This window comes from Antrostomus carolinensis, unplaced genomic scaffold, assembly GCF_000700745.2.
Source record: "Antrostomus carolinensis isolate BGI_N321 unplaced genomic scaffold, ASM70074v2 scaffold9290, whole genome shotgun sequence".
NCBI lineage: Eukaryota > Metazoa > Chordata > Aves > Caprimulgiformes > Caprimulgidae > Antrostomus > Antrostomus carolinensis.
The window spans coordinates 12252-32508 of NW_010289069.1; the positions used below are offsets into that span (position 1 = coordinate 12252).

Sequence of the window (20257 nt, forward strand, 5' to 3'; positions counted from 1 at the left end):
GTGTTCATTTGAGAAGAGACAGAACTTAAGAGCGGGGCTTGGGGCGAGAGGAAGCAGAGGTGTCCTGCTGCTGACATCTCTCTCCATACAGCTGAAATATGTGCAGCTCTTGTTTTTCTTAGCAAAGCACGTGAGCCAAAGAGTGTATATCCAGTCCCTATGCCTCACGTTTGAATCACTGTTGTGGTGAGAGCAAATATAAACATTTCTTGACTGTTTATGCTAACATGTACGGATGTTTTGGAAAGGCTGATAGTGACTAGAAGAGAAAATGTGAAAAGTTTTCTTGGATATGTAGTGTCAGTTATAGCTGGAGCTATATTGCAATAAAAGGAAGTTACCAAAAAGTGATGTTACCACTTAGAAAACTGATCAAATGTACTCCACATACAAGTTAAAACCTTCTGAAACACCTAGTGTACTGACTTTTCTGCTAGTGCAGCTGTTTAGTTGGGGCCTCGGGTAAAATCTGTTTCAGAGACTCTTCTCAGAGTTAATTTTTGTCCACTGTCTTCAAATAGAAAAGCTCATAGTCTTCTTCCATTACCTTGTATTGTATAACAGCGATTTGCACGCTCTTTGATGCTTCCCAGGGCAGAATTTGCAAGTATGTAAAATGTGTGACCTATTTTGTATGATTTAGTAATAATGAATGCACAAATAAACTGATGTGGATTAGAGGGGTGGGTTGGGTGGTTAGGGTGTGAAAGCCATGAAGATAAACCAGTCAGTTTACACTGCCTGCAAATATAATTTTTATTCTCTTAAGCATGAATATTTGCTGCATCATATCCCAATGATGGGAGGTGGAGGAGGAGGAGGAGAGGGTGTGCAGTATATTGGTCTGGCTTGAATAAGGAAGCATGAATTTAAAATACTTGTGATTTTATTTCCAAACAGATTTCCTTAGACTTGTCAGGGGCAGTTGTCTTTCAGTGAAGCATGAATACATTAAGGTTTTAAGTAAATCTGCAGCACAGACATCGGAGAAGCTTGCTGCGTAATTTAACTGAAAACCTAAGGATGAGCTTTCAGAAGATGGCTGAGCCAAACTAATGGCTTGCCACTGCCTAAAGGGACAGCTGCTGTGTTCCTTCTGAGTCCTGCTCCTAGTTACCCAGCGTTGCCTCTTCTTTTTTGCAGACTCTGACGTCATCTTGATCATTCAGATCATTTTATCTATTTAAAAAAAAAACAAAAAACCAAACACCACCAACCAAACAAAAAACCCTGAACCTCCTCCCCTAAAAGAAAACCTAATCAGTTTGCTTTTGTTTCCCCATCACCACTGGAGTGTGAGCAGGACTTTGTGGCCAGCAGGTAGGGATCTAGGGAATGTCACTGTCCTGGAAACATTGAATTCTTTCATTGGCTCAGTAATCGCAGGGAACATCGCTATTCAGATGTGTGCCAGTTAACAAGTCCTCTTTCAAACTTGTTTCTTATGTACTTATGCTAGAGGCTTTTGTCAGAACCATGAATGATAGTGGAATGTAAGTTCTTCAAGTAATACAGCTGAAAATACTTACAAATATCTGAAAACTGCAGTTCAGCTAGTAGCAGTGTCCTTGTTTAAATTAGATGAAAGCAATGCAAATTTGACTTGAGAGGGACGCAGGAAAGTCAGCTTTATATCTGTGTATATTTGTGTATTATTTAATAGCTTCCAATAAGATTTTTAAACGAGAGATGTTTAAGAAATATCTTAATAATCCTTTTTTTTTTTTTCTTTTTAGAACTTAAGGAAAGTCATCATGGGAGCATTTTTAGACAAGCCAAAGATGGAGAAGCATAATGCCCAGGGGCAAGGGAATGGGCTTCGTTACGGTCTGAGTAGTATGCAAGGCTGGCGAGTTGAAATGGAGGATGCACACACGGCTGTGATTGGTTTGCCAAATGGACTTGATGGGTGGTCGTTTTTTGCTGTATATGATGGGCACGCTGGATCACAGGTTGCCAAGTACTGCTGTGAGCATTTATTAGATCACATCACAAGCAACCAGGATTTTAAAGGGCCAGATGGGCCACCATCTGTGGAAAGTGTAAAGAGCGGCATCAGAACAGGTTTTCTGCAAATCGATGAACACATGAGAGTCATCTCCGAGAAGAAACATGGTGCAGACAGAAGTGGGTCAACAGCTGTGGGTGTCATGATTTCTCCCCAACATACATACTTCATCAACTGTGGAGACTCGAGAGGTTTACTTTGTAGAAACAGGAAGGTTCACTTCTTCACACAGGATCACAAACCAAGTAATCCACTGGAGAAAGAGCGTATCCAGAATGCAGGTGGCTCTGTAATGATTCAGCGTGTGAATGGCTCTCTTGCTGTTTCAAGGGCACTCGGGGACTTTGATTACAAATGTGTCCATGGGAAAGGTCCTACAGAACAGCTAGTCTCACCTGAGCCTGAAGTTTATGAAATTGAGAGATCAGAAGAAGATGATCAGTTCATCATACTGGCTTGCGATGGTATCTGGGATGTTATGGGAAATGAAGAGCTGTGTGACTTTGTAAGATCCAGACTTGAAGTCACTGATGACCTTGAGAAAGTTTGCAATGAGATAGTTGACACCTGCTTGTACAAGGTAGCCAGACTCAAGAGAAGTAGTTTACTGTGTTTTCACTATTAGTTTATGAGCAAGTTTAAGAATAAGTTTTGATTCTAGTTTTTTAAGTATCCAGTGGTTTATGTTAACCTGACCTTGACAGCAATTACCATGATTCCCACAAAAATAGTGATAGAGGGGTGGGACACAAACACTCAGTGGAAACAGGATTGCTTTCTGGATGGTTTTGGTTAATGAAGAGTTTAAAATCATGTACAAATACATAGTGAAAACTGGAAAACTAGAAGCTGATGGGAATTTATGGGCAAACCAGTGACAATAACTGCCCTTTTCTGTTTCACAGCACACTTTTTACAAAACCTTTGCTCTTAAAGACAATCAGGCTAGAGAATATTTTTTCCCTTCCTAATCTTCCTTTCTTGGGCATATAGTAGCAACATTACTGTCAAAATTACACCAAAATAAATGCAGAATGAACTTTGACTTCGTATTTTGCAGTTTAAAATTTCTTCTTGAATATATGAAGGTCTGACTTCCTAAGTTAGTTTTTATGAAGATCTGACTTCCTAAGTTAGTTTTTTTTCTGGTTTAATTACTGTATTTCTTACTCAGTGTTGTGTGATACAGCTCTGACACTAGCTCGGGTAGAGGAAGACAGGACTCTTGTTTAACAAATCTGTAATTTTGTCTACAATAACTTCTGCTTTGTATTAATAAGTTGCAGGATGGTGCAGTTACAGAAGAGATTTGAAGTACTGAGTTTTGTAGCTTGACACTTAATTTTCCAAAGGCAAACTATAAGTCATAATGTAAAAAAACCCTTTTTTTATACTAAAGAGACAAGACAGCATCTCTGCTTTTACCACGTGGTTAACAAGGCCAGTGTTTCCCTTTAGGAAAAATGTGATTGATTTCCAACACTTCAGCAGGTTGATAACACATATATAATGAGTTTGTATTTTAATTTATTCAAGTATTAGGGTTCTGTTTAGTTGGGAGTTTGAAATGTTTCCATTTCAGAGAATGCTTTTGTAAAGGCCTGGGCCCTTTTCAGCTGGTCTTTTAACAGTTTATCTCACTTGTAACTTCTCTTGTTTTAAAAGAAAAGGGGAAAAAACCCCTGTGATGTTTAGGTGGAAGCACTCTCTGAATTCAGCATCTCCCTGCTTAGTGCTTTTAAGCAGTAATGGTTTTGTTTACCGATCTAATATTCAGCTGTTTTCACAAAGTGATTGGATAGTACTTAAAACAAGATGGAACACAACTTTGTAATTACACATCACTCATTAGTAATGTCAGTTTTTAAAAGACAATGGGCTGTCTGTAATTGGCTCCAAGTAGTCTTCAGACCATAAAAGAGGAAAGAACAAAGTGACTTAAAACAGTTGTACTGAATGAAAGGGCAGATTTCTGGAATTGTGTAAGAGGGTGGGGGGCAATTAAAGCTAATGATAATATCAATCCATAGTAGAAGTTGTATTCTAATACCATATGATTTTTGAGTTTCTGTGTGCAAAATGCTGTGATGTGTATTTGGCCTGGTGTGTATATGTTCTCAAATCATTTTCTCTTTTCCACCAGGGAAGTCGAGACAACATGAGTGTGATATTGATCTGTTTTCCGAATGCACCAAAGGTATCGCCAGAGGCGGTGAAAAGAGAGGCAGAGTTGGACAAGTACCTGGAAAGCAGAGTAGAAGGTGGATCATTTAAAAAAAAATAAGTAACTTTGTTTCTAAACAGACCCCCTGGCCCCCTTCCCCTTCCAACAACTAAACTCTTAACACATACAGGCTTTTTAATAGACCTTTAAGTGCCATTGGCCATCTAGTGTACATCTCTGAAAAAGGCACTCGTATAGTCCTGCTGTATGTCCTGAAAAAATTCTGCTATGAAAGTGCAACAGCCTGTAGCCCTGAAAATTATTCAGAATGGCAGAGAAAGGATTCATTTGTGCTCAGTGTTCTTCATGAGTCCATTGACAGCGCTAATTTCCAACCAGAACCATATAACTGGTTCCTGTTATATGCAGTTAAATTAAATAATCAGAATATTTTGCAAAGTGTCTGTGAAGATGGTAATTTGAGTGCCATTTTTCCATATAGTTGTGTACAAATCAGTTAGCCATAATATTATATTATCCAATTATGGTAGGGTTATAGCTTGATTACTGTCATCTTTAAGGCATTTGGTAACATATTTACTTATTTGAAAGTACATCAGAAATTTGTCAGAGCTCATCTTCAAGCATTCATGATGAACAAAAACTGTGAGTTCATCTTCCTCTGATAATAACTTTAAAAATTTGCTTTTAAATTTGTATTTTGGCAGTTCTTAAACTTTAAACTGAAACTGCAAGTCTTAGGCATTTTGGGTCACCTAGCTGAAAAAGATATTTGAAATCAATTTGATTTAAAAGATTTTTCATTAAAACTAGATTTATATTGCCTTTTGGTATTTAAAAATGAACACAGCTTGGAGTTTTGTTCCTGGAACATAAGACAAGCTGTATGCATTATTGGCATAGGTTAATTCTGTTTTTGAAGTGGACTCCTCTAGACCTATATGTTACGAGTCTAGTTATGTGTATATACTCCAAAAATCCTTACTAGCACACAGGGCACAATACACAAGAGTTCTTCACAACTGTGGTATCAGTGATTAGTAAGTTAGAGGAATATATTGTGCACTTTTTTTTTCCTCCTTAACTTGCATGAAGATGACACAGTGCAGCTTCAGAAATTTCCCAGAGGACTTGCCTACATGGGAATTCTGGGTTCAGACAAATTAATGTGCGATTTTGAAGCACTTACTACCTGTGTAAGTTCTCCTTCAGAAAATACCACCTTTTTCCAAGGCCTCATTCCCAGGGACTTGACAAACCACACGTGTTCTGCCCCTGAACAAATGTCCAGACAGACTTTTCTGTGTTTTAATCTAACACTTGCCTAACAGGAGAAGTTGGTGCACAGTGAGCAGTAGTGTGAATCTTTTTGACAGCGTAGCAGGAGTATCCAAGTGCACGGTGACACTGCAGGAGTTACATGTCAGATGGCTTTCTCCATTTCAAAGCAGTGAGCAGTTTTGCACCAGGTGTTTGAAGAGCTTACTGTGTGTGCCCACTCACAGAACGGGTGAACAAGTGTGCTGTAAATTCACATGTTAATTTACAGCATACTAACTCTCCTAATTTGGGCAAGTATTGCCTTCGTATCTTAGATATTTTGTCTGAGTTCAGACAAACCCATGACCTAGAACATGAAAATATGTTCGAATTAAGGCTGCATCTTCAGCTGGCCTCATTGTACCCCAGGAATTACAACGAGGAAAGCTGAAATTTTTGTACAGACACTTCATTTTGTAAATGAAGAACCTAAACACTGGAACTGCATGTGATTGTGGTACATACAATTAATATGGCTGCCAGTACTTTGCATAAATACAGAATTTCAGGAATGAGCGAAGTATGATACTTCTGTAGAGGCAGAAGGATTCTGTATGTAGTTAGAAAGCACTTTAATACTGATTTAATGGGAAGATGTCTGAATAACTTGAGGAAACACATTGTACTTCCCCTCAAGGATCTTTGCTTCTTTTTTAGAGTTGTTCTCAATCTTTTGTCTACTGTTGCACAAAGATACTATTTAAATTAATGAATATGTAGTAAACACTATTCAACCCAGCAGTGATTTGTATCAGCTGTGTGCAGAATTTGACCTTTTAGGTCTTACTCTTGAGGGAAGTTGAGAGGCTGAACTAAAGCAGAACTTCAAGAACAGGAGTCTATTTAAACTTTGTTACATTTAACATAATTCTTGTGCAATTAAATTGTTTCTTGTAAATGGATAATGCAGTACTGACTAGTAAGATAGGACTGGTACAGCATCTGAAACTTTCAACACTACAGTGAATAATCTTGCTGCTATCCTAGGATACTTTAAGAATGGCAGTGCTTAACTTTAAAGCCTAACCTTCAGCTGGAGGAACTAGAAAATGTAAAGAGTACTTTTAGAATGAACTTACTAATCTGTAATATCAATTTAAAGTTAAAATTCATTAAAATGGAAACTTGGTGAAAATGCATATTATGTACTTTTATGCACTTCAGTACTCAGTGAATCCAACAAGTATTGAGATTTCCTTACTAATGTGGGTTTTTTCTGGTTGTACTTTTACTCCCTCAGCCCAGAGTATATCTTTATATTGCTAAGCAGTAATGCAAATTTTAAGGTTGAACAGGGCTTAGTACTGATGGTCATCTTGAACAAGGAGAGGCAATTCAAATTTTAAAAAACCTAGAAAGCTTACTACTTACCCTGTAGGACTCTCCTTTTATTAATTTTGATGTGTTTGTGGTCCAGAATTGTAGCTCCAATAAATAACAACGGAAGAAGCAAGTGTGGAGAAGCATCTTTGTGCCATTACTTGCAATAAATCAGTGTTGCTCCTAAAATACATGTGAACTCCATGGTAGAAGTAATCAGTCATTCCAAAATGCGTTGCTACTATTTGCACTAATATGTGTTATTGATGTGTTGACTCTGAAAAGAAACTTGTCTAAGCTTTTTTTTCTGTTCTCAGTTTTTTACATAAAAGCATTCCATACTAGATGATCCTTGCTATATTTATACCTATAGAGAGATAAATAATTTTAAGTTAGCTCTTACATGTTCCTTCTCATATTTTCACAAAATCAAAGCTCTGGCTTTTTCTTAAACTTTGTGTGGAATTCCCATCCAGAATATGAAAAAGCAGATATGTTTTGAATCCTTTATTTTAGGATTTTAAGTACATTTTTCCAGTACTTTATGCCATGAAAACGTGTAGAAGGTTTAAAAGTAAATTAAAGGTTGGGGAGACGGTTGTAAGATGTATTGAAAGAAGATAATTCCAATAAATTAAACACAGCTAGCAGACTGACTCCATTTGTTGTGTCTTCAGTGTTCATTCAGTCTGTATCTATAGTTCTATCAAAATATTAAATGTATTCATTTAGTGGAGACTGTATGTTAAATGTATTGCAGTTACACATTGTGAAACTGTGTAGAGTAGGTGAACTATAAATTCCTTATTTTTGTACAGCAGAACTTTAGTACTAGCACAATGTAGAATATACTAGATGTTCAAAATTGCACAATAAAGAAACTTGGCAAACCAAATCTGAGATCTTTGCTTCTTATTCAGATTTAAGAGTGTTAGATTATTTTATTTACTAAATATTAGATGGTAAAATGAATTTTGGCTATAGAATTTTGAGGAAATGGCAAGTTTTTGAGGTGTCTGTGGTGTGTGGTGTTATGTATTTAAAATGTAGGTTTCGAAGTAAACAGCTTAAAGCTTTGCGTTGCAGAGTTTGGCACTGGTTGAGGGCTAGACAGTGTTTCTACTGTACCTTGCAAATAATTTACACAGCCTGACTGCAAAATAGAGCTGATGCTTTTTGTAAACACACACAGCCCTGAAAAACTATTACATGCACAAAAAGTCATTCACAATTTTTTTATTTTTGCTAAAAAAGGCTGGATACATGTTGGTTTTAAAAGCTTTTGATGTGCTTTATCTCACCAATTAAATTATAACATGGAAAGTTGGTATGCTCTTCTGGAATTATCATTTAGGGCAAAAACTGAATGCTGAAGTATTTTTTAAAAGTGATATTGATGAATTCCAACTACTCTTCAAGCTGTGTAAATGCTTTATTACATGAAGAATAATGTGCGTGTACATATGTGCATGTATATAACATGCACATATGTACACATTATTGTATGTGTGCTGCAGTATTCACTTGAAGATCAACAGCCCCAAGTCTTAATAATTCATATACCTTATAATTTCTAAGAGCTCATGTTTACAGAGAAACCAATGAGATGCATTTTTAAAAAAAATGTGCTTTTTTTTTAAATTTCATAAAATCCCTATTTAAAGAGCAACTCTTGAGGGGTGGTATGGTCTGAAATCTTGAGTTCAAATAAAATTGTGTGCTTACAACTTGGGGAAAAAAAGAAAAAAAAAATCAACAGGCCTAAGAATAAAGAGTGAATTTCTTAGCAAATGTGACTGTGGCTACAGTACAGATTCTCTTCAGCCAGAAGTTGGAGTGGATCAGCTTTAAATAACTGCCCAATATTCGCATATCCCCTAAATGAGCTGAGGCTGGAACTGTCTCTTAGATGTGATGTCCCTGGCTTTTGATTTGGATGTAATGGTTCTTAAAATTTGCATGTTGCTGTGATGCAGTGAGGTACAAGTATTGGCTAATACACATACAGCCATGGGAATTATTTTTAATGTGTCTAACCTTTTGTTTCTTTAAAATATTATGCTTTCTATGATGATGATAATCTTCTATCTTCTGTTGCAGCAATAAAGCTGATGTTAATATCTGCCTCATGCCCAGCACCTTTTGTTGGGAAGATATTACATCTTGTATTATATCTAAAGTATAGCAGGAAAGCCATTAAAGATTTTTTTTCCCCACTTTTATTAAGTATCTGTGTAGTTCTAAAACCAGTGTGCATGTTAACAGCAGTATGTCTTTGTCAAATCTGTTACAGGTTCTTTTTCTTATGGAACCAAAGTTAACAATTACCGTGTTGAATATGGTCTGTCATCTTTATACATATATATATATATTAACAGAAGTTAAGCTGCCTTTTTATAAAACTGAGTGTTTCAATCTTTTTAAGTTAAATTTGGACTGCACTTACAAAAAAAGTACTTCTGATTCCCAGAGATCATAAAGAAGCAGGGTGAAGGAGTCCCAGACTTAGTCCACGTGATGCGTACGTTAGCAACTGAGAGCATCCCAAACCTCCCGCCGGGAGGTGAATTGGCGAGCAAGTGAGTTCACATCGCTGTACATGTGGTTTTTGATTTACATCAAGACTTAACTGTAAGGCCACTCTTAAAAGTGGGGGGGAGGGAAGAAGGGTACTGGACAAAAGGTGATGATCTGTTCTCCAGTTTTTATTAATTGGTTTTTCTGAATGAAAAGGACGAGCATAAGGACACAGTTAACTGTGAATCACTACTAAAATTAAACATCCTGGAAAGAACTGAGGGGGTTTTAAGGGTGGCCTGAGTGTGTCTGTGTTTTGTAATTAACTGGGTTTTCTGGGTGGGAGGTTGGTTACATTTGACAATGCAAAAATAATGCACTGCCTTTAGTAGTTACTTGGATATGTAGTTCTGCACTTTGACGGGAAGTGATGTGCGTATGTTTTGCTTGGCAGCTTTCTTTCCCTGTCTGTAGCTAAAGCAATGTTGTAATGGCTTAAAAGTTTGCTGTTGTGTCCCTCTGCTTGTGACCAATCTGAAAACTATAGATAGAAGCCTATCAAAAAGGAAAAGTGGGAAATTAAATTTACATCTTTACATAGGCTTTGTCCTTGCAGAGTTCATTGTTGATGCTCTGTGGCTTCTCAAATTGCTGTTCAGTCTTTAAGGAAGCGATGCGCTTAGCTCCTTTGCACACCAAACCAAGTACTTTTTGGTTCAAAAGGTTGTTTGTGAACCTGTGCTGTGTTAAAATGGATTGGGTACATATGGTACAGACCATATTTTTAACCCTTCAGAGGATGATTTTTGTATTGTTGCACCAAACCATGAAGACTCTAGGTATGTAACTGAATAAATTATAACTGAGCTGTAAAGATGATTTTTACAAAACAAAATTGTTCTTACATGAACTGTTTGACCAAGAGAAGAAAAAATGGCAACTTTATGTACAATAGCAGCATTTGTTCAGGATGAGTTGCTGTAGTCTTGAGGTATTGATGAGTCAGTTACTCATGAAATGTGCCATACAAATGGATTTTTCTGAGTCTCCTTTGGCTAACAGTAGCATCACGGTTGCAAGGAAGTGCTGAAGTGACTGACTTCTGTGGGATTTTGTGTCTGTGATGCTAGTTTGAATAGGGATTGATAGAAGTATGGATTTAATTGGATGTTAGCGTAACTCAAATCACTACTGCCAATTTTAAGGTAAATAATGCTTTTCAAGAAACCTGCCTTTATTTTGAATCAAATACCTTTATTTAGAATCAAATATACCAATTTCTTGAAAGATAAGATAAGCTTTCCTGTTCATTCATGCAATGTACTTTGTGTGTAATTCCTTGTTTTTATGGCTTTAAATTCAGCCTCTTCTTCCATGCCCTAAAATCATCCACTAGATTCACTATGGTGTTTATACTGCTGCGTGGTGGTTCCTCACTTTTCAGCATCATGGGATGTTTATGAACTCTATCATCTGCTTTTTTTTCTCCCAACACACTCCTTTGTGGTTGCTCTGCATGCATTCATGAGCAGTTAAAAGGCTGTTCTTCACAGTTTGTTTTGTGTGGCAGTTGTGGTCTGCTGCTTCATCATTCTTGGTGCTGTAGAAGGGGATCTGGAAGAAAGTTGCTTTTCAAGTCCAGTCTATAATTCCTGTCTTTTACTGCCCTCTTTCCTCCCCACTCCCCCTCCAAAGTGGTTTCCTTATATTTTGGGTAAGGCAAAGGCTTCCTCTTCCTTCAGCCTCACTTTTTTTTGAGTATCAATTTTCAAGAAAACCTTTTCACCCTGTGGAAAACAAAAAAACCCAAACAAAAAAGCCTAAACAAACAAACAAAACCCCCCCAAACCCCACATGTTGCTCATTTACTTGTTGTTTACAGTTTTTCTATTAATATTTTATCAACATATTTCCTATCAATATTTCTATTAATATTAGAAAAGCCAGGAATCCCAGAGACTAAAATTAATTATGAGCTATCTTAAATATACTAAGCAGTTGGTTTTTTAAAGGATGAAACTGTCAGTATGCTTGAATTAGTTTTTTACCATTTTTCACCAGACAAAATTCTTCTCAGTCCGGAGATACAATACATAGAAACTGCTATATGCAGTTTAATTTGTTTTTTAGAGAAGCTGCAGGAAAATATTGGACATATTTTTGAAAGAGAGTATTGCTTCAGGAATATTTTTTCCAGGTTTACACATGGAAAGTACTTTTCAGAGTGTAACATGAACAAAAATGTACTTCAGAATGCGGTTTTTGTGCATCCTGAAAATAAAAAACCACTATTCTCCCGTGAAAGTACCGTGAGGTACGTGAGTACATGAAGTACATGAGGTACTACTGCAGTGTTCAGCAGACACACAAATGACCAGGTGTTCAACCTCCATCAAGTTTTCTGATGCCCTTTTTCACAGTCAAGAGACATGGCACCAAGCAGCATCGCAGCCTCATTTGAATGTCAGATTGTGTCTTCTTCTGCTGACCTCTGCTGTTCTTTTTCTTGAACCTGAAGGTTTTAAAGGATACGATAGCCATGTTCAATATTTAATGACACTTAGTGCTAGCTTGCAGTAAACTTGGTTCTGTGAATTTTAAACCTTTTAAAGTTTGCCTTTTAAATTAAAATTGTGCTTATGGAATTTGACTTTAAAAAAAAAAGACATACAAACCTTAAAATCTTGTGGGTTTTTTTTTTGCTCTAGACGGAGTGTAATTGAAGCTGTTTATAACAGACTGAACCCCTACAGGAATGATGATACTGTAAGTATCCTTTTCTCTTATATTATCTCCTTTCCTTCCCCCCCTCCCCCCCCATTATTTTAGCTGTTTAGTAAAGAAACATATTGCTGGTTCTTCTTAAAAGACCCCAAAAAAACCCCATAGCAGTGTTGTGCTCTTTGGACTGTTTTGTAGTTGTTTTCTGCTGCCTTTTGCTGATCATTGTCTCAAAACTCTGATATGGTTGATTCTTTTGTCTTCTGGATATTTTCCCCAAATATCAAGAAGAAAAAGGCTGAACTTGTAGGTTAAACAGATTTGTAACTCTCAGCTTTAAGTATATATTAGTTTTCCAAATGACTGTGTAAGCACTTTTAATGTTGAACATGGAGCATCTTACAGCAAGCATATAGTCTGGGTTCTTACATGTCAGTGATCAGAGTGACACGAATCCACTGTCAGAGGAGGGGGGGAAACTCCAAAACTTTAAAATACAGTGATCCCAGTTGCAGTTTGATCACTGGAAACAACATTGATTGACTTTAATTAATCTTTTACCTGTCAGCAAAAATCACTTACATGTTTAGATATGATATAACTGGAATGCATCCAGACATAAAGAATTGTGCATTGCCTTTACAACTGGTTGCTAGTTTATCTGGCAGTTCTCTTTACATCTAGAGCATAAAAATTCCTAAATAGTGGCTGAAAGAAGATGCTTTACCTTCGAAATACATCCTATAGTATGTTACTGTTCTCCAAATGTACAGTACATAAACGTCTTTTTGTGATGATGTTGGCAGCTTGGATACAGAAATTTGCATGCTGAATAGTTGGCGTGCAGCTCCTGTGTTTTTACTCACTACTGCTTTTGTTCTTCATCCTTACACTTGAAACAAACTCAGACATTTTGGTTTTTAATATAATTGCTCTCCTTTGCTACTTCTGGTCTTGAAGAAAAAACTGGAGGTGGTACTTCTGCAAAGGTTAATTTTAGTGATTTTGTGTTGGTTTTGGGGGTTTGTTTTTTTTACTACACCTCCGTGCCAACTGTTGTGCTTTATGGTTTGTAATGAATTCTGTGTACAAGTTTGAATGAAGGGTGCAGAATTTTAGTGCTAAGGAATTGTCATATGTGGTGTTGCTGGAGAATTAATTAGCCTCCCTTCTCTTGAAGGGAACAGTAAGGCAGGGCTTTTAAAGAGAAGCAGTATTCCAACCTCCTGCAGTCTTAGTAACGATAGGGAAGTGTAGCTGTGGAAGGAAGCACCAGCATACACTGTTGTTAAAACCCATCATGGCCTGTAATTACTTATGGGAAGGTAACAGGTAGTGCTGGAACAACCAAAGATTGCCGTGCAGAAGCAGTTTGTTCTGATGCCTGTGCTACCAACTTGGGTGTTGCTTCAGCTACTGAGCCGTGGTCCCACTTCTTAGTCGTGGTGTTAACTGATATACCCAGCTGATGAGGCAGTTAGAGAAAGCTGAATATAGGACAATGTAAGCAAGGGAAAAAGAAACAACCATGATACAGAGGCAAATGAATTAAAAAACACTAGAATTATATATTTTCTTTGTAGTAGGATTTATTTTTTTAACTGATAGCAAGAATCAGTTAATTGTTTTTCAGGGGTGTGGTAATTACACAAAATCCTCTGTTGCCTGTGGGCCTAAATGAACCAAATTTGAGGGATACTCCGGTACTGGAGTAATGCCTGGTTGTAATGCCATGTACTGTGGCCATACAGTTATGATTTCAAGCACAGCATGTCTCTGCTTCATACTTTTTTCTTACATACTTTTTTTTTTTTTCTCCTTGAGGTTTTATTACCATCCAAAATTAGGGTTTCCTGCTGTTGCCCAAACTACACTTCTCTAACCTTAAATTATAAGTGTTTAAATTGATCTGAATTATAACAGGGTGTCAGTTCATTAATATATCTTCCTGTGCGGTGAGGGAGGGCTAAGAGCACAAAAGATGACAATAACAAATGGCGTGAGGCACATCCTGCTCTTCTCACACACCTGTGTAGTAAGTGTAGGTGTTCTGTATTTCTCACTACTCTGGGAATGCTTTTGAATATTGTTCCTAGGATATTATTTTGAGGATTGGTAAGGCTATTATAAAACACTTGGTCAGATTTTGAAATGTCTTAGAACGAATGCTTCATTAATTAAGCATATGTAGTTTTTACACACTTCTTAAATGCTATTTCTAAAAGGGCAGAGAAAACAGATTCCTACAATGGTTTTTAAGTCTTTACCCTTTTCAGTCTGGATTATCCAGAAACTGCTGTAACTATGGGCACTCCAGACTTTAAAGGGTTCCTTCTTTTTTCTTCAAGGATTCTGCCTCAACTGATGATATGTGGTAAAACTGCTCATCTGGCTGTGGAGTTCACGTTTCATCCTTCAAATGAAAGTGCAGCCCAACCTCAGTGACCCTTCTTAACGTCCATCCTCAACCTTAATTAAAGAAGGGAATATGATGTGTGGGTGAGAGTGACTACAGCAGTACAACATCTAGCCCAGGAACTGATTTTTTTTGTAAAACAGACTTCTGTACACGTGATTTCCAACCATAATTCATGTTGTAAATCAGACTCCAGCAATTTATGTTGTATGATTTTGTTTTTGTAAAGTGCAATTGTCTTTGTACAAAATGCTCATATTTAATTATGAACTGCTTTAAATCACTATAAAGGTTAGAAGAAATGTTTGGCTTGTGTGATGCAACAATATATATCCCTTTAAATTCATGTTGTGGTTTTGGATTGCAAGGAGCAGCAGCCTAGCCAGCTAGGTGCTCAAGAGGTGCACAATATAAAGATAACTTTTTGTTTTATATGAAAGCAGAACTTGTGGGCAACTTACCAGAAATTCCAGTGTGTGAATTTGCTTGGCAATGGAAAAAAAAAAACCCCAAAACTAAAAGTAGTGCACATTCTTCTACAAACGTATCTCGTTTTCTTGGACGCCCTCCTGCTCTCACATTGAGTTAAAGGGAGTTCTGATTGTGACTTCAGTGGGAGTTAAATCATGCCCTATTAATAGTATCATGTTCATACTCGTACAAACCTTGGGATTAGAATGCCTTGATTCTTTGCACCTCTTTTTTTTTTTTTCATTAACCCTTACCTGAAACTACTAATCACTGAGCACGAACAAGCAGCTTTCTACATACAAGTAGGAGTCTGCAGCATTTTTACAATCCTGATTGGCTGGGTCTGCTGCTGTTCCAAGTACAGTACTTTGAATTCCATTTTATCAATAAAGCTTGATTTAACAAACAATAAATTTATCCATAAATGTGTAATTCCTTTTTTCCTGCCTTTTAAAATGTCAGTGCCATTGTAAATGATATTTTACTTGTGGAAGAATATTTTTATTAATTGGTAGCCCATTTTTAAAATGGGAAGGATTTTGATTATTGCCCAAGACATAGCCATATGCTAGAGGATGATGTGGGATTAATCTGTTACCCTATTTTTTACAAGTGTGGGTTTTTTCAGGCTTTTTGTGTTGGTTTTGTTTTCTCCCCACTGAAAATGTGCATTGGTTTGAATTTGCCTACTGTTTGATAAAAATACATTTGTCAAAGCCTGACAATCTTTAACATTTTATGGTGTGTGTTTTTAATTGACCCACTTACTTAGAATGAGAGACTAGTGGTTAAACAGTACTTGTGATTTGAGATATAGCATGTTGACAATATTTAACTGTTTGTTGTTTAAAATTCTAATTTAAAATTTTATAAGATAAACTAATTTGATTTAAGCTTAGCTTTTTCCCATTGAACATACAAAAATTAAGTTTTCAAGTCAGTCGTGTTTGCAAAACTGCTGTTTTGTGCACCTTGTATTGTCTTTTTTGGTTGAGAATTTTGTATTTAATATGTAGTTTACTCATTTAGTAGGCAGATTCCCCAAAAGGAAAATCAGTAAAACAAGTAGATTGTAACATTTACTGCAGTTAAACAGAATCAAAACTTGGTGTATAATTACTTTTTGATAGGAAAAATGTAGTACAATGCATTTTGCTATATTTGTATTTCCCTAACTTTGAAATATACCTATTTGTATATATAGCCTTAAAACTAATGCAGAGTTAGGGAACACTGAACAGTGAAAAAGTAACTTATAGTGTCTTGGAACTAAGTATAGTATATACCAGCAAACTTTTCTTTTATCCCTCTTGTTTATGTGGGGTGCTTAAACGTAACTTCATTGTATTCAGTTTGTAATCTGTTCAAGCATGAATGAAGAAAACATAAGCACTATTTGTATTTATAAATTTATAGCAACTTTTGCTTAAAGAACCAGTTCCTTACCTACCTATGAATAAATGCTTAAAATGTCTAATTTTGTTGTAGAGTGCAAAACTATAATAATGTTAAGTTATAGCTTCACAGGCACCTAATTAACAAGCATATTTAATAATACATGGTGTATTCGTGCAAAAAGCTAAACTTAATTTAGGACGAGGCAGACACAGTTCTGTCCTTTTTCATAGAGACTAAAGTTTAGTTTTGGAAACTGCAGAACCTTGAACTGGACTCTGGAACCTTTGAGTTTTAAACTTTAAAAATCGGAAGCAAAACTGTGGTGTGAAAAGCCATACTTCATAATAACTTAAACTGTCTCAGTGACAAATGATATATACGAAGCCTCTTCTTAGGAGGTCTCCTAAAGGTTAGAAATAAAATAATTCTGCTGTTGCTACAGGTGATGTGACTAGGTTTGAGGGTAGCAGAAGAAAGCCTGTTTCAGGCCTTTCTCCTGCTTATCTTCAGCATTTTGATGAGGTCAGAGCACTGAATCTAATATGTATGCATAAACACTGCCATTTTAGATACAGCTGTTGATTACAGAATACACAAATTAAGTATATAAAGCATCATAGAAAAGAGGCAAGCTGTACTTTTCACTGCTCTGAAAAGAAAAAGGCACTTTTTGCACCTTTGTGCATCTCCTTCTTGCACCAGAAACTTTTTTTTTTTTTTTAAATGCTAAAAACATTAGCACCTCAGGGGCAAGGCAGCAATTTTATTTTTTAAGTATTGTGTGCTATTTATTTTCCTCTTGGAAAAAGATTCCTGTGTGACAAAAATGAAAATTGTGTGATGTTAAAAGTTGTATTTTTAAATACATGTTCAAATAGAATGGTCCCAATTTGCTTGTTTTTAAAAAGAAATTACATTTGTAAAGCTACTTTGCTTCGTTTACGATGCAATTTTGTTTTCCTTCTACATTTGACGGCTTCACTGGCTTCAGTTTCTGTGAGTTTTGTTACAGTCAGATTAAATGTTTCAATGATCGTTCTGGGAGAATACCTGTACTGCTTTATAAACAACTGTTTCAAATCATTCTCACTAATTCAGCATTGAAATATGTTCAAGACAGAGGCTTCTAAAATGTGTTGTAAAACCAGTGTTGGATCAACTTAATGCAGCTACATGAAGCAGGGACCTTAGATTTGCAAGGCTTACAAATCTGTTGTATCAACAGAATGCCCGGTACACGTGGTGGGGCAGAAATCTGCAGGTCCCATGTGAGTTGTGAAGCCAGGACCTTTTACCTGGCTTGCTCTCACCTAGCCAGGAAGCAGCACCACAGATACCTTGATACACAACCATCATTCAGCTTAGTCTTCCAGCAGAAGTCAGGGAGAGAAACTTCATCTGCTTGTCCTTAAACTACACGGAATTGTGGTAATCCCAGGTTGTGTCATACTAGCAAAATGCCTGCTGAATATTAAGTAGCCGATGAGTAATGGCAGCACTTACCTTGATGGTTCATGCAGGTGCCAAAGCTAATAATTTTAACATGTACTTGGGATAAACTGACTTCAGTATCCATTAAATTGTTTGTTGTAAAGCTGGTACTGTCTCAACTGTATTGGTTAAAATCTGAACCATTTTGCTTAGTTCAAGAATTGGAATCTTAAAGTGATTTAACAAAATTAGGGAACAGTTTTCACTTCAATTGATTCCCTGATAAGAATCTTAATTTGTTACATTATACATACATCCCTCTCCTGGGATAGGATAGACTTCCTATTGCATTTCACTTTTTAGTCATTTATGAACTAAGGATACGGTTTCCTGATCAGCTCATATCAAGACTGAACTATTGCTCTAAGTTTGCCCCTGCTCCCTTTTTTGTGCCAGCAGTCATGCTTATGTTAGTCATGCAGTTAGGAGGAAAAAAAGAAAATAAATCCATACTCTTCAGCTGGGTAAGTTGTTGTACCAGCACCCCATAACTGGATTTAGGGCAAGATGCAGAGTGGGGAGACAAGACTGAGAGCAAAGGAACGGTTGCACCGCCCCTCCTGTCACAGATGGGGAAACCACACCCTAAACAGATAAATGATTGACCTGAGGAGGGAGTTTGGAAGCCTTTGCAGGTTTTTCTCCACTCTATACTGAAGACAAACATTTTGCTTTGGTAAACATTCTTTTTTTAAAACTGGGATCATGAGAAGTTGGTTTTAATATTGTCGTGTGTATGAGTTCCATGCTGATGAACTTATTTTCTGTTGGCTTTCTCTAGAATTACATAGCTCTGTCCTTTGGGATAGACACACAATTAGGTTAATGATACGGTTGTTACCTTATTTCGATGTACGTCAGGATTTCATCATGCTGAGATGTTCACCTTCATCTCTACCTGCACCTTCTTGAATTGCTTTTATGCGCAAATGACCTAATATATTTAAATTTCTTGGTATTTAAACTCGGCTATGTCTGTCAAGGGCTAAGCTCTTGTGAAATGTTACCCATTTCCTCATCCTTTGACAAATGCAGTATTTTAATACAAACCTGATGTACCTTGCATAGGTTCAGAAGCAGCAAAACTGTGTAGAGCTATAGAGCTGTATCTGACAGTTTCCTGAAGAAAACTGAATTGTTACTCTGTGCCAGGCTTCATGAGGTGTAAAAACAGCATCTCCTAGATAACTAGTCTAGCTCCTCGTTCTGCAGCTATGTGTGTTTGAGAGAATCATAACCCAAGCCTTTACCAATACAGGGTGTAAAGTCTCCATTTGGCTGGATAGATATATTTTTTTTAACTCTTTAAAGTGGTAAGAAGGCTCCACACATGAATTTCTAGGATGCTGTAGTGCATAAAATGAATACAATTCCTGCAAAAAACCTGCTGTAAGCTCTAAAAATGGAGCAGATTTTAAAAGTAACAATCTGGGGCTAAGTACTTTGAGTAACGTGTCTGTGAAATCCTGCTCAGAGCATCCGATCTTTTGGTGAGCTCTTCCCGAGCTGTCTCTGTGGAGTGTTTGCATGGTCTGTGGGTCTCTGCAGACTGAGGTGTGCACCTTCTGAACCTCTTTGTAGCCTTATTTTGCTTAATAACGTTGCTTTGTAAATGAGGTAGCAGTCACCTGGGCTGTGGCATTTGTTCACAGAAGCTCAAGAAGCTGCAGGAAGACTTGAAAGATTTTGTTTGTTCTCACAGGCTATTAAATGCTTTCCAGTAAAAAAAAAATATATATATATATACAGTGTGCTAAAAGTTGAGTTTGCATTATCTCCCACCGAAAACTTGTTTCCAGAAAAATCTACAAATATTTCTACTATTTACTTAATACATGAAAAAATGTCTGGAGCTTTAATCTCTTGATTGTGGACCTATTCCTTGCTTTATCTGTGCTTTTAAGTCATGTTCTTTTTGAGTAGCAGTAAACCAGATCTTCCCCGCCTGCCATGTAGACGCTCTAGAATAAAGACTTTCCTTCCAAGCTAAGAGAACAGGTGCGATCACCATGTCTTAGGAAAGGGGTTTGGGGGAGGCTTGCTGTAAACACAAGAGCAACAACAAATCCCCTTGAACCACAAAATTTAAGAAAGTGGGCTTAACTTTAAAAATGCCTTTTATAGAATTAATGAAATAGTTCTACTCTAAAAGGGTCAGAACTCCAGTAGAAGTGAGACAACAGGTCAGATTTCTAGAGTATATACTCTTTTATGCCTAGTCAGATTTTTATGCTTAACTTGCATCAATTCCTGCCCAAATGCTTTTTAAAATATCACTAGACATCTACCTTTTTCTTCCCCCCCCCCAAAAAAAAAAAGAGAAAAATAAAGCCAATAGTACTTACTACAGTGTAACCAGACACAGGGTGAGTGCTGTGTCAGGTAGTAATATTTTCCTCTAAGAGCACTA

The 20257-nt window shown here is 36.8% G+C and overlaps 1 protein-coding gene across 3 annotated transcripts; it reads left to right on the top strand.

Annotated features, from left to right (window-relative positions):
* Window positions 1-1741: 1741 nt before the first annotated feature.
* PPM1A (protein phosphatase, Mg2+/Mn2+ dependent 1A) lies at window positions 1742-16529 on the top strand. 3 transcript variants are annotated; one of them, XM_010168804.2, is made up of 5 exons: window positions 1742-2588; window positions 4152-4269; window positions 9304-9412; window positions 12059-12116; window positions 14420-16529. In XM_010168804.2, the coding sequence occupies exons 1-5, from the start codon at window positions 1755-1757 to the stop codon at window positions 14447-14449; spliced, it is 1149 nt and encodes a 382-aa protein (XP_010167106.1). In that variant the 5' UTR covers window positions 1742-1754; the 3' UTR covers window positions 14450-16529. The 3 variants fall into 3 exon arrangements, with proteins under 3 accessions (XP_010167106.1, XP_028940983.1, XP_028940982.1); XM_029085150.1 differs by lacking the exon at window positions 14420-16529 and adding an exon at window positions 14348-14395; XM_029085149.1 differs by lacking the exon at window positions 14420-16529 and having other exon boundaries at window positions 12059-12179.
* The last annotated feature ends 3728 nt before the right edge of the window (window positions 16530-20257 follow it).

Excerpts from the sequence above, each read along its gene's own strand:
- PPM1A (XM_029085149.1), top strand. The coding sequence starts at position 1,755 with ATGGGAGCATTTTTAGACAAGCCAAAGATGGAGAAGCATAATGCCCAG. Across the intron at positions 4,270-9,303 it reads CCTGGAAAGCAGAGTAGAAG|AGATCATAAAGAAGCAGGGT; the intron begins GTGGATCATTTA and ends TCTGATTCCCAG. Across the intron at positions 9,413-12,058 it reads GGAGGTGAATTGGCGAGCAA|ACGGAGTGTAATTGAAGCTG; the intron begins GTGAGTTCACAT and ends TTTTTGCTCTAG.